This window comes from Patiria miniata, unplaced genomic scaffold (assembly GCF_015706575.1).
Source record: "Patiria miniata isolate m_02_andy unplaced genomic scaffold, ASM1570657v1 HiC_scaffold_24, whole genome shotgun sequence".
In the NCBI taxonomy this organism is placed as follows: Eukaryota; Metazoa; Echinodermata; class Asteroidea; order Valvatida; family Asterinidae; genus Patiria; species Patiria miniata.
In genome coordinates, this window is record NW_024037063.1 from 4,481,988 (window position 1) to 4,495,383 (window position 13,396).

Here is a 13,396-nt window from a genome sequence, read left to right on the forward strand (position 1 = left end):
TGTGCATCTACATGTACAGTGATTCCCAGCTAAAATCCAAACGATAAAATAGTTAATCGGTACTCTGTTTAGTTGGCCTAAAATAAAAATGTTACGCCTAACAGAACATCGGTCAAAAACATTAGTTGGGACTTAAGTTGGACCACTTAAGTTGGGACTATGGTCTAGATTGGGCGTAATACAAATGCTTGAACAGCTGATATGGTGGTAACCTCTTCCCCAGGATAGTTGTACCGGAATTGATAATGTTGGAAACCCCTGAGGTTGAGGTTGCAGTGGCGGCCATATTTTCTACAGTTTTTACTCTGTAGTCATTCACTCTCCATCAAGCCTCTGGGACACAAGCCAGGGAGATTCTTCTGCACTGTGTGGACTAATGTGAGTAGCTTTCACATGTTTTATTACTTCAGTTATCACTTAACAGTTGTACCTTCAAACTAATGTTTCCACAAAACATTACTGGACAGAATCTTGAGTCTCTGGGGTGTGAACATACACTTTGGCCTTGGCACTTCTTAATTTACATGCAGGTCAGCAAACGATTGTCAACCAACTATATGGGCATTAATTTATTTAAACCAGTCTCTATGTATATTTTAAACCAACTAAGTTCTATGTATTCGCAAGGAACACCTCAGAAAAGGTAGCCCCATAAATGTTGCCAATTTACTGGACTTACGGACTACCTCCGTAAATAAAGGCCACACTTCCACCATGTACAAAAACATGTAGAACTTTGTCAAATTTGATTTTCACATTTAGGCTTAGTTTGTAGGGTTTTTTTGCTTTAGAAGCATACTCACCCTCTTTATAGGCTAATCAGAAAGTGCTGCCTTTTTCAGATGTCTATTTTTCGTGAAATTTCCAGATTCGTTTGCACACGTTTGCATATCAAACTTTCAACATGAAATTTCACGAAAATTAGACATCTGAAAAAGGCAGCACTTTCTGATTAGCCTATAAAGAGGGTGAGTATGCTTCTAAAGCAAAAATAAACTACAAACTAAGCCTAAATGTGAAAATCAAAATTTGACAAAGTTCCGTCGACATGTTTTTGTACATGGGGGAAGTGTGGCCTTTATTTACGGAGGTAGTCCGGTAAATTGGCCACATTTATGGGGCTACAGGAAAGGGTGCACATTGTACATGTAGCAGCTATCTTGTAAAATAACCACAAAGATTTAAAACGTCCCATATGTATGCCCTCGGACTCGATGTACATGTATGACATGGCAACACTGCTGGAAATTTGTCTTAAGACTCAAAATACTCTGCATAACCTTAACACTCAGATCAAAACCTCAAAATCTATTTTAGCAAAGATTAGTCATCCACATATGAATACATACATACATGTACTCATTTCTCAGGATGCATACAAGTATGTATTGCTTGAAATTTATCAAACTTTATCAACTTCTGGTGCTCAAAATGTTGGGAGCAATCGGTGGATCTGCACTGACACTCAATCGCGCAGAAAAGCAAGCGCGCAGAAAAGCACTTGCGCGATTGGTCCATTCTGTAGGAAATCTTAAGACTTTACTTCACTCATTCAAAACAATCTTCAAATGGTGATCGACTGCTGGCAGTGCGATAGGGAAACTGGCGGCACGATTGACCGATAATGAAACATGATCAACAGATTGCGTAGATCCACAGACTGCGCCCGATAAAAATTTAAAGACGTGATAAAATGAACTTGGGCACTTCCATAAAAATATACACCACCCATTCACACATCATAACCAAATTCATGTACACGTAGATGAACCTAAGAACTTTCCATTTTTGTTAAATTAAATTCTCAAATTTACAAAACCCCAAGTTAATTAGTCTACATTCTTGAAGCTCTGTACACGTATATAGAATAAGTTACTTCCTTAAATATCTTTATAAAAGTCTGAAAATGCTACTCTTCCGTACACTTTGACCTGTATTACCACCATGCCCTCTAATTACCCCTGCTCAGTATAAAATCAAAATCATATGCAAGGCCAAAAACAAAAAATAGTCGGTCTCTGGTCAGACCGAAGTTCCGGAATTGATGCTTTTTTGTGTCCTCATTATACATTGGTGTCCTCCATAATTTGCCTCGGTGCCCTTTTATCATTTGCCTTGGTGCAATTTCCCCATTCCTTGGTTCTCCTTGGTACAAAAATTTGAGAAGGCGCAGCAATAGAGGGCGCTGTCGTAGCTTCCGTGTTAATTTAAAGAGAAAAAAAAAGGTTGACGCGCATGATTAAAATTGACGCGTGCGCTGACCAGAGACCGAGTATTTTTTTTTTTTGCCTAATGTGGTGTCATTTCAATTGATGCCTGTACGGTAATTGAAATGACAGTAAAAAAAAAACCTAAACACTATTTTCTTTTTGTTGCTGAAAGAGGTCCCTCCTTCATTTTATTTGAAGTGTATCTTATAATAAACATAGGCTGGACTTCATTGTGTTTAAAAGAAATATAGATTGCCTGTGGCCTCAGCAACAGTTTTAACTTCCCAATTTTATTATGAAGCTATCAGCTTTCTTCTTTTTAAGGAAGTCGATGAACCATCAAATTCAGAGTTGTTAATGTAGTCAAGTCTGGATCTCAGCTTGAGGCAAAAAGATTGAAGTCTAGACTTGAATTTGGTTTGGTTTAGACTTCAGAACATGAGTCCTTGGTCAAATAAAGACTTGAATCTGGATTCCAAATCTCTTCTGTACGGACGTCATACACAAGTATAAGCCATTGATAGTGTTGGTCTGTCTTAAATGTCAAATGGAAGAAAATAACAAAATGGCCCTTATAACCCCTACTTGACTATTTGCGATTTTTTTTGAATGGACATATTCTTCAGCCTCAGTGAGGGACTTGTTACTTGGCCTTTTTGCTCTCGCCATCTTGGTCAACCTGTCCGACGTTCTGTTTGGCGCATTGCCTTGGAAACCAACCTCGGATTCTCGGCCCTGGGTTTTCCGCATCCTTATCAAACTGAACAACCTCTCCGTACATCCAGTATCTGAACAGGCACAAAAAACAAAGAATATCACATACAGAAATTTCAACGTGAACTCCTTTTATTAGGTAACTGAAAACTGTGGTGTTGACAGACCTAAGATATAATGGCGTCGCGCTTTGTTTACCTGTGCGCTTTCCTCTGGGAGCCAGGTGGGGATGATTGTCTGGCGCCCCCACCTGACTTCCATAGGAAAGCGCACATGTAAACAAAGCATGACGTCATTGCAGCTTAGGTCTATATTGTCTATACATTGCCCAACAATAATCAACAATATACAATAGCAAATGTTCATTTTTCAAGACGGCTTTAAATCTTGTGTTATCAAAAAAACTGACTACCGCACAATGTTTAGCTCCTCAAACGACTGTCGTTAATACAGAATCAGTAGGAGCTAGCCAAAGTGTTTGTTATATCAGAATTTTGTATTAAGTGGAGTGCTGGTCCCATTCATTGTGCACATAAATGCACAGTCGGGACCAAGGCTTTATGTTTGCTATAACCAAAATTTGTATTAACAGTGTTTGTAATAACGAGAGTCGAGTGTACATGTACAAGAAGTAGTATATGCACATCACAGAATTTCCTGCGTGACTTTTTTGATACCAGACAGCACATTGTTTGAAGTCGTAAATTGATCATGTGATGTATCACAGTGGATGCAGTGTTATGGTGGCATTAAAAAGTGCCGGTTACAGGTCATTTGAACGCGATGCCTCACAGGGTAGTCGAAAAGGTAGCAATTGAAGACTCACTTTTTCCATCTGCTGATCATGATGATGTCACCTTCGTCAATCTCGATACGTGACTCGTCCGTTAGTGGAATGCAGATGCAAGTACGACACCCTTTGGAGAGAGGAAACCACGATCCTTCGTAGTCCTCGGTAGCGATGTACTCGATCTATAACAGACACCAGCAAAAACGAATGTTACCTACAACTAACTACACACAATGGCAAACTGAGGACAATCATTGTTTAAGGATGGAACGGAGGCTGAACTCCTGCAACAAGTACTCCTTCAACGGCCAGAAAAGGAGAGTTGGGGGAGACCTAGACTGGTTCCCGTCCATCCACTGCATATTTCAAATGATCCAACATTATTCAGGACGGGGATTCGTCTGGGAGACCATCGCAAGTTAAATTTGAAAGTATTCGACGCCTGATGCTCAAGCGATCATAGCTTTTGCACATTCAGGAAGTCGTGCGTACTTCGCGCGTGAACCAGTATAGTACAGTACACACACACGCTGTGTGCCCCAAAAGTGGTATATACGCGCCCTCTTTTGTTGGCGCACGGAGCCCATACACCTCTAAAGATCTTGCAAGGAGCCCATAGTGAAGACGTCATGTTGCTTTTCATTGTCTTGATGACCAAAGGTCGAGGTGAAGATTGACGACAGTGATCTCATACTCACCATTCGCTCCTTTTTGAGTCGCTTCTGTAATATCTGCTCCATCTGAAAAATAACAAACAAAAACATACATTTGAACTGAATTTCATCCATACATCGGCGAAGAATAACACCCAATATCGAAATCTCATCCCTGTATTATCGCACATTTTAGGCAGATGTGCTACTCACTGTTAGTGTATACTGTGTGCAGCCGTCCACCACCGTCCATGTAAAGCCGTCTCCTTTCGGCATACCAGCCCATGTGAACACCTGTTGTAGGTTCCTCTTACGTCCTAGGTCGTACGGAAACACAAAGTCCTTCTCCAGGTTTCTGTGTCGATGTACCGCCTTTTTCAGCAAAAACAAACAAGAAAGATACTCCAGATGAAATTCATATGCAGACAAGCCAGTGCATGCATGCAATTTGTCTTGAGCGATCACGAAGTGTCAACTCACTGTTAACCCTTCTACCTGTAACTGTTAAATGTTAACTGTTATGCTTAGCTATTAACTGATGCTGTTAACTGTCAACTGTTAACTGTTAAATTCAGGCATGGAGTTTGTTTATGTTTTTTTCATTCAGTTGACAGACTCTATTGTCCTTTCAGCCATTGTTTATTTGTGCAAATTATTCATTGTTGATACAGTCGACTCTCGTTAGTACAAACTCTGTTAATACACAATTCTGGTTATAACAAACATAAAGCCTTGGTCCCGACTGTGCATTTATGTGCACAATGAATGAGACTGGTGTTCCTCTTGATACAAAATTCTGATATAACAAACAATTTGGCTAGGTCCGAACGAGTTTGTTATAATGAGACTCGACTGTAATTGGACAGTTACAATTTGCAGCATGTGATCTGCTCAATACTCACTTTTGCTACAATCCAGTTTTCTATACCGCTCTCATTTTTCAGTATGGCGCGAATCTGGTGAAAGAAAAGATGATTGAAAATGTAACAACAGCATGTGGGAGGACACAGCATCGCTAAAGGTAAGCGGAATGTTGGTGTGGAATTACAAAAACTTACGTTTACATTTTTAAACGCTCAAGCTTTTTTAATCAAACAAGGTAGTAACCAGACACAACTAAGGATGTGATTTTCCGTTACATTTTGTAAACATGTAGCAAATGTTTTAAATACTGTTTAAACGCAAAGGCTGACAAACGCACAATTATTTCTGCAGACACCGGCGTGATTGACATGATAAATCAACAGTGATTGACATAACAAATAGCGGGCAGTCACTGAAAAAGTTAAATCTTAACTGTGTGTACCCAGAATGTAATCAAGCAATGCGGTGCTTCTAAGGTTTTGTAAATTAAATGGGTTTGAAAACATCATTAAGTATATGGGCTCAAAGGAAGATCGGCCAAACGGAGATTCCTTTTTACATTTCAGGTTTTGTTTAAACGTTTGGGAAAAAGTGTAAACGGATTTAGAATTCGTTTTCGCTTTAACGTTTAAACGTGTACACGTCACATCCCTAGACACCAACTATCAAAATCCTACATCTGCATAATTTGCACTATTTCTGATGCGTTCGGCCATTTTACATGCTGCCTGAACTTTTCATGTAAAAACAGTTGCCACTGGCTTTCTTAACAGTGTTGGATTTTTGGGAATTCATGAAGCTTAAAATAAATCGTAGAGTTAGGAATAAACTGAAGAATTGGAAAAACAATAATATCATTTTACCTGAGTGTAAAATAAGAATGAGACGGCGAGAGCCACACCTAAGGCAAGACCCACCGCGATGAAAGACATGAAGAGCTGAGGCAAACCGTACTCCATGCCTAGGGGTGCCTGGCTGAGCTTACGGTACTGCTTGGGGTCGTACAGTTGCTGTCAACACAGAAATGTGACAATGTTAAGGACGTTATAAATCAAACCGCTACTTATTATATTCTCCTCATATAACTTCAAGTGAGATTTTGCCAATCAATGTCAAATATTTCATGAGAATTCAACAAGATGCAAAACTACTGGAGAATATAGACTGCTGAATCAAACGAGATCCAACAAGAGGAACAAAAGATCCTTGCGGCCCGTCTCAGTTCATATCTGGGACGAGTTCCGGACAAGTCGCTGGTAGAATCATTCACTTTGTCCAGAAGAAGCTCTGCGTTTGTCTCAGACATGTTCTTGGGAAATTTTCGTTAGCAACTGCTCGACTCACCAATAGTAATAACTTCATAGCAGGAAGATTGCGGGGAAGTTGTTCAGAATCCTACAACTTATACCCGATACAATGTCCCCAACTCGTCCACAACTCGTCCCAAATATGAACTGAGACGGGCCCTTACTGGACTCAAGCATGCAACTGGGAAGTCACAAAAACAAGGGGAAAAATTAACTAAAAAGAATCTCTGCAATTTTTCCAAGTTTTTCTGCTATTTAAATAAATGAGGAAATTAGCTGATCCAAGAAAAAGTTGCATGCCTGTCGACAACGCTCATCAACAATTCTGACGAAAATCCTTTGTCAGAATTTTGTAGAGTTAAGGAGCTCTCTGAAATTGATAAAATTCTAAATAGAGTTGGTCACATGAATCATTGCAATCATCCTAACCTTATAAATTTCATTGTAAATAGTCAGACAAATAACCACAGCCCCATGGAAACAGCCGATCGGGGCGAAGATAAGGAAGTAGGTGAAGTGGGCGTGGTTACGATGACCACAACAGGTGTTTATCCAGGGACAATGATGGTCCATCTTCATCACGCACCTAATACAAAATAATGAAAAACAAAATGCATACAAAATTAAATATTTAGAACCTTTACTAATTGCATTACATTGTATTTACTCCTTGATGAAGCGCTAAGACTACAGACACTAGCAGATCCAGGATCATGATTTGAACAATGGTCCCTGGCCAATCATGGTCTGATTTTTTTTTTTTTTTTTTATTTAACTGGCTGTCTCAGACCCATAAACCAATTATTTTGGTTCTTTTACCTCTTGCAGTATTTACAATGGTGAGATCGTGGCGCCTTGTATCCCTTGCAAACGTGACAGTACTGGAGATATTTTTCATCTTCTGGCTTCTCCTATGAAAAAAAGTAACACACACGATAAAACTTTAACGACAAATTACTACTGTATTATATATTTTTCATCTAACGAGTTAAAAGGCTCGACACAGAGGGAAAAGTGTCAGTAAGCATTGGTCAGAAAGACACAACTTGACTGTCCGGTTGTATCTCCCCACCCAGGAGTAAATCGGGTACCCATGAGGGCAGAGATGGTTATTGTGATTGATTTAAGCTGCTTTGCGCCAAAATGGCAGCTTCGATGAGCTGAGATGGCATTTGGAATATTTCATTAGCCCAATGAGCAGGGTAATAATGATGTAGCCCCTTCAGCACCAGTACTGATGGATATATGCACTTTATAAATACACACTATTATTATTTTCTATTATAGCAAATTCAAAGTGCCCTAATTCTTGAATCATGCATAGGAGGGTTATAATACTGTGATACTGAAAGTTGAACCATTTTATTAGTGTGGTAGTAATGTTTAAAAGCAATGTTTTGAAATAGAGCCTAGGTAATGAGTGTTTCTTTTAACACATTTCGCTTGAGTGGTGCCCACAAAGTTTTATGCACCAGTTTCTTTTCTTATTCTCCATGTTGTTTGGGGGACCCTCAATACAAAGTTTTGAAAGCCCAGAGTTTTCCAAGGGAATCTAAACTTACAGGTCTCCAACCGAGTGGTACAAAGCCAGGTCCGTAGAATACAGCATGGAAGTAATTGTACAAAATGAAGAAAATCCAGGACGACAGCACTACAAAATGCACAATGCTGGAAACGCTCTGCTTATGTGGTGGCCAGTAGAACAGGTCGCACATGACCGCAGTTCCCGTGATGTCGAACACCAGGAATAGCGTGATGTAGGGCCCCCAATGGCAGAGGCGCCGCAGTGGTCCAAAACACATGTTTGAGCAAAATTGGGGTCGGTCTCAGAACAGTGAGTAGACAGGTAGGGTTTGGTGAGAAATAGGAAATCTGTGCACGTTATTCCATGGAGAAACTGGTATCCTGTTGGCTTCGGCTCACCATTCAGTTCTGTATGTAATAGACGAAAATCACAAACTGCATTTTGTTATTACGGTACAACATATCAATCAATATGGGGAAGGCCTAATAAAAATTCATGCATAAAATGTGTAAAAGGGTTCACAAATCACGTTTTAAGTAGGTATAATCTAGCCGGCTTAATATAATAATATTATTTACTGAAAGAAAGCTGGCTAATGATATAGCCGGTTAAGTTACACTTCTCAATCTCATAATGAAAAAAAAGTGGCGTCATGATGCAATATTCTTTCCAAGGATTTAATTTTGATATTTTACAGTCCGATTAGGATTAGCATGATTATTTGGCCTACAATTCTGCATTTGGAGTGGTAATTCACGTGGTGTCACGGGGCTGACATTTAAAGTAACTAAATGTAACAATATTCAATAACATGTCATGCCATGGTGATTTTGGAAACTGGTCACTCATATTCCATCGTCGATTTGCAGCTCCAAAAATGATCGTGAATACCAGAGTTCTAGCGTCCCGGCTACTGGGAGTAAAGTCTATGTTAAATTCCTACGTTTTTTAGAAAATCATTCACTCGACTAGCCCCACTAGTGTGGCCGTCGGTATGCTGCGCTGAACCTAAGCGCAGCATACCGACGGCCACACTAGTGAGTGGGGCTATCACTCGACCATCCACTCGAGATCGACTGACGACTCTCCTTGCAAATTCCGTAATGTAGCAGGTTAGAATTGTACACAACCAAAGAAGTGGCGACTGGATACTACATTGTTAATGATGATCGCTCAATTTGTATGTAATTTTCAATTTTAACAAAAAATAAATAGTCATTTTTGGAAAACTTTGGGAAGGTTTACTTACCAGCTTACTGCACGATCGCTTTCACATGCACACGGTCGGATATGGGATAAACCCAGACGTCTTGCTGCGTGTACGTTACTATACGAACTGGGGTAGAGTGGTTCCCCAAAAGTCGTACAAAATACGATATTAATTTCTTTGGAGACGACTGGGTATCTGACAATCTGTTTTCGTCGAGGTGCCTGTCTAATTTTTTTTTGCGGGATGGGCGTGGCACCTGAGCCCCGCCTTATTATAGTCTCGAGACGCCACGCCTTTGGTTTTGTACAAAGTCTACGGAGAGTCGAGTGCATTTTCAAAAGAAATGTATTTCTAAGAAAATTGGAAATGGTTTCTCAGTCCCAGATTCATGTTATTTCAACATATCATTGAATTAAAGGGAATGTACATCATTGGCTTTTGTTGCAATTTTCAAAAATGAACTATTTGAGGGGTTTGTATAATAGATCAAATATTGTTACACTGACATTTTTGAAGTTTTGTGTTCGAAAATGCTGGAAAAGCAAAGAAAAAAGAAAATGTTCAAGTAGTATGGTTCCCTGACTCCACTAAATATAAAATGGATCAATTTACAGATGCAGGAAACTTGTAAGGTAATGGAACCAGTCTAGCCGGCCTGCACCCGTTCATGAACATGTAACCAATAGCAAACAAAATTTGGACTGAAAGAAATATGGTTAATTTGGAGCAGTAGTTGAAAAATAGTTAAGTTTTTCCAACGGTGGTCGGCCGACCACCGTTGGAAATTTTTTACAAAAATACCATTTCCTTGAAAATGACTTCACACCAGGTGCCATAATTTTACAGGATGCTTTAGACTGTCATTAACCAACATCCTAGTAAGATATTTCGTAAAAAATTGGTAGTTTTATTTGTTGATGTTTGCAAATGTTGTATATTCCCTTTAAATACGATTATAAAAGTGGCGTCAGGATGCAACGTTTTTTCCCCCTCCCCCCCCCCCCCCCCCAATTCTTGATTCTTTCTTACCTCTATTAACGGTATTTTATTGTTCTTTGCGTCGTCATGTCTGAGCGGAGTTTTGATCAGTATTGATCAGTGTTGTGTTAACTTGCACGGGGGGGGGGGGGGGGGTCATCGTATCCCCCCCCCCCCAACCGCATTGCTAAAAAAAAAGGGGGGAAGTCCCCCCCCCCCCCCATCCAATTCGCCTTGCGTTGTCCGTTGATGCTGTAACTTCATTCATTTGTAAACTTTCGATGTTTCAGCGCAAACGTGTTGGGATGCCGTAGAGGGCGCTTTGTGACACACGCGAGTGCGCACCACGTACGCACGTGCTCGAAAAATACCTTCCCCTTGCACGCGGGATTGTAGCTTTAAGTTAGTCCCAAATGAAACCGCAATTAGGTTCCGATTGTATTCTTCGGCTCTCGGTTTCAACCGATACACTGAAACACTTGCGAAGTGTTTCAGTGTATCGGTTGAAACCGGGGGTGATGGTTAATCGGAAACAATTACCACTTTTTTAATGATCAATTAGGTGACAGTACAGGAGAATGACGTAGATGGATGATGCACAAACCTATGCCGTGGGGATATGCAGATATGTAATGACGAACTTTTTGCGCTAGAACAAAGGGATCGTGCATCTCCATACCCGGCCCCTACAATATCATCGTTGCAGGGCTAGGGAAGGATCCAGGAATGTTTGCAGGGGGAAGGGTCAGGCCCATGATTTGTTAGTCTGATATTGTTGCGGACAGGCGGACATATACCTAGTATGGGTAATTGATTGCAGGGGGTTAGGAACACCCCCCCCCCCCTCGCCAGATCATGTCCCAGAAAGTATAGCGTATACTTCATGTCAACACTCGAAGTGTTTAGTGACACTCGAAGTGCTTAGCTAATGCTAATAATGTAACTGCAATAGTCTGAAAGAGCGACCTTATGATTTAATATATATTTTTAGCAATACACAAATATTTACCCCTTTTGCTTTTGGCAACACTGTCGCCTTGTTTTTTCGAACGGATTAATGTTCTGTCGTCTCATCAACCTTATTAGACGCGGATTTTCAATTCTAGAGTGCAGCTGCGCCTAGCTTATAATTACGCTCAGCATTAATGACAAAGAAGGCCGTCGTCGCGATCATGCTTCCTATAATTATAGCTGTATACGGTATGAACATGGTAGCGTTTTTCCGATGCTTCGAGTACGGAAAGGGACACATTATTATTATTATTATCATTATTTATTCGACCCAAACGACATTTCAAACTTACAACATAACACAATGGGAAAATACAAAGCCATAAACAATCAAATGAGAGGGAAAAAAAGTATGACCAGAAAGCCAAAAAATTAAACTAAATTAAACAAACGAGATAAAACAAATAACAGGATGGGGGCCATAAACACATACAAGACATAAGCAAAATCAAGTATAATAAAAAACACACAAATTACACAAACAAAAATATGTGGGTCGGGGAAAGCAAAAGTAACTTAATTACATCCACATTTCAGTCGTATAACATGTGACAGTAAGCTTTCGAATGGTTCGCAATTATGGCATAACGGTAAGGCACAAACAATTATTTCAAATCTCCAAGGATGCAGGCGGAAACCGTGTCGTCCTACAAAGCCACCTTGCAAGACCACCGCAACTTCCCTTATATATTGTCGTCGTCACTAATGAGTCACTAACGCGTCCTCGATGATTAATTAAGGGAGTTCTCCCTCCGGTAGCTACTCGTTATAGTTTTTCATTATTGCAAATGAGATCACTGAGACAATAGTTGTTTGAAAAAGAGGTGATATGACTTCTTCTGTCACGTTTTTCAGACGCGTATAGAAACCAATCGTTTTTGTAGACTGGGTTTATTTTGCTGATAGGCCTATGCTGAGCAGTTTCGCCTCTATAAGACCGGGTCCGGCCAAACAACGAAAAAAAATATGGTTGAGGGTACCTCATTCCCAAACGGTATCGATGGGAATGGTTGCATACCCGATCAGTTTAACGACACACTCCTTGATGATTTGGACAGACCTACTTTCCTTCGTCTTGCCAGTTTCAGCGTTTCGGCACTGGGCTGTCTGGCCAATGTAAGCCTTCTTTTGGTGCTGATCCGCCACAAATCAATGCACACTGCTGTCAATATCTACCTGGCTAATCTGGCCGTCGCTGATGTGGTGCTGCTGGCGCTTGGGTCTTTTGGCGTCTTGACTGACGTTCTCGAGTATCTGCCCAGAGACTTCCTCGGCTGTGTCTACATCGTGCTGACGGCGGTTCCATTTATCACGTCCTTACTGACAGTGTCTCTTTTGACTTTGGAGAGGTACTATGCTGTGTGTCAGCCGCTGAAGCACAGGACCGTGTCCAGTTCGACCAAACGAAGCATCAGACGGGTTGGCTTCGTTTGGTGCTGCAGTTTGCTCTACAGCTCCCTGACGCATCTAGAGAATGGTCTTTCTGGCAACGGGTGTCGAGCAGCTCTCCAAAGTGCACAGAAGGACTCATGTGATCAAACAGATGAGCCCCATCCCCTTTTCTACAGCGACATCTGCAGACCTCTGCTAGCAATTCTGTTGCTTTTCATCAACTGTCTTCTGTACTTCAGAATCATCAGAAGGCTTAAAAAGAGTCTGCTTTTCCGCAACACTTTCGCCTCCTCGATGCCTGTCTGGTTCAAGAACATTCGCCAATCGCGAATCCGGATGACCAGGATGCTGGCGGTGAACACTTTCATCTTTTTCACGTGCAACACCCCTCGGATCGTGCTCGTAGTGATCAACTTCGCCTGCGCCGTTGTCGAATGGCCGCCGTTCGCGAATGAAACGGCAACTGTCACCTCCAATTCCCTGCTTCTGCTAAACTCTTGTGTCAATCCGCTTATTTACGTGCTTACAAACGAAAAATACAGACGGGCATTTCGGGAGGTGTTTCTACCAGCCTGCTGCAAGCCATCGCCAGCCGGCAAATCAAGAAAAGCAGTGATTCATCTCCAAGCACTGGATGGCAGTAATCCTCAATCGGCCACCACAAAATCCATCGCCTGCAAATGACTTTATGACTGCACGCGCTTTGCCTGCAGTTGTTTTAATCACGGAGCTGTAAAGCTCC

At 41.0% G+C, this 13,396-nt stretch overlaps 2 protein-coding genes across 2 annotated transcripts; one reads left to right on the forward strand and one right to left on the reverse strand.

The window, feature by feature from the left end:
• Positions 1 to 2,287: 2,287 nt before the first annotated feature.
• On the reverse strand, positions 2,288 to 9,406 carry LOC119732156 (palmitoyltransferase ZDHHC6-like). The gene is made up of 10 exons (XM_038205565.1): positions 9,313 to 9,406; positions 8,101 to 8,470; positions 7,358 to 7,449; positions 6,968 to 7,124; positions 6,095 to 6,241; positions 5,270 to 5,323; positions 4,581 to 4,739; positions 4,413 to 4,454; positions 3,751 to 3,896; positions 2,288 to 2,998 (listed from the first exon to the last, which is right to left on the reverse strand). Exons 2-10 carry the CDS (start codon positions 8,338 to 8,340, stop codon positions 2,854 to 2,856), a joined length of 1,182 nt encoding a protein of 393 aa, XP_038061493.1. The 5' UTR covers positions 8,341 to 8,470; positions 9,313 to 9,406; the 3' UTR covers positions 2,288 to 2,853.
• A 2,822-nt stretch (positions 9,407 to 12,228) lies between these two features.
• On the forward strand, positions 12,229 to 13,338 carry LOC119731812 (neuromedin-U receptor 2-like). Its single transcript, XM_038205085.1, has one exon. The coding sequence runs from the start codon at positions 12,229 to 12,231 to the stop codon at positions 13,336 to 13,338; it is 1,110 nt and encodes a 369-aa protein (XP_038061013.1).
• Positions 13,339 to 13,396: the final 58 nt, after the last annotated feature.

What these genes read in the sequence shown, in the direction of transcription:
- LOC119732156 (XM_038205565.1), bottom strand. Translation starts at nt 8,340, where the DNA reads ATGTGTTTTGGACCACTGCGGCGCCTCTGCCATTGGGGGCCCTACATC. An exon ending in TACCACTCGGTTGGAGACCT is followed by an intron (nt 7,450 to 8,100) that starts GTAAGTTTAGAT and finishes TTTTTTTCATAG; the next exon opens with GAGAAGCCAGAAGATGAAAA. An exon ending in GACTCAAAAAGGAGCGAATG is followed by an intron (nt 3,897 to 4,412) that starts GTGAGTATGAGA and finishes TGTCTGTTATAG; the next exon opens with ATCGAGTACATCGCTACCGA.
- LOC119731812 (XM_038205085.1), top strand. Translation starts at nt 12,229, where the DNA reads ATGGTTGAGGGTACCTCATTCCCAAACGGTATCGATGGGAATGGTTGC.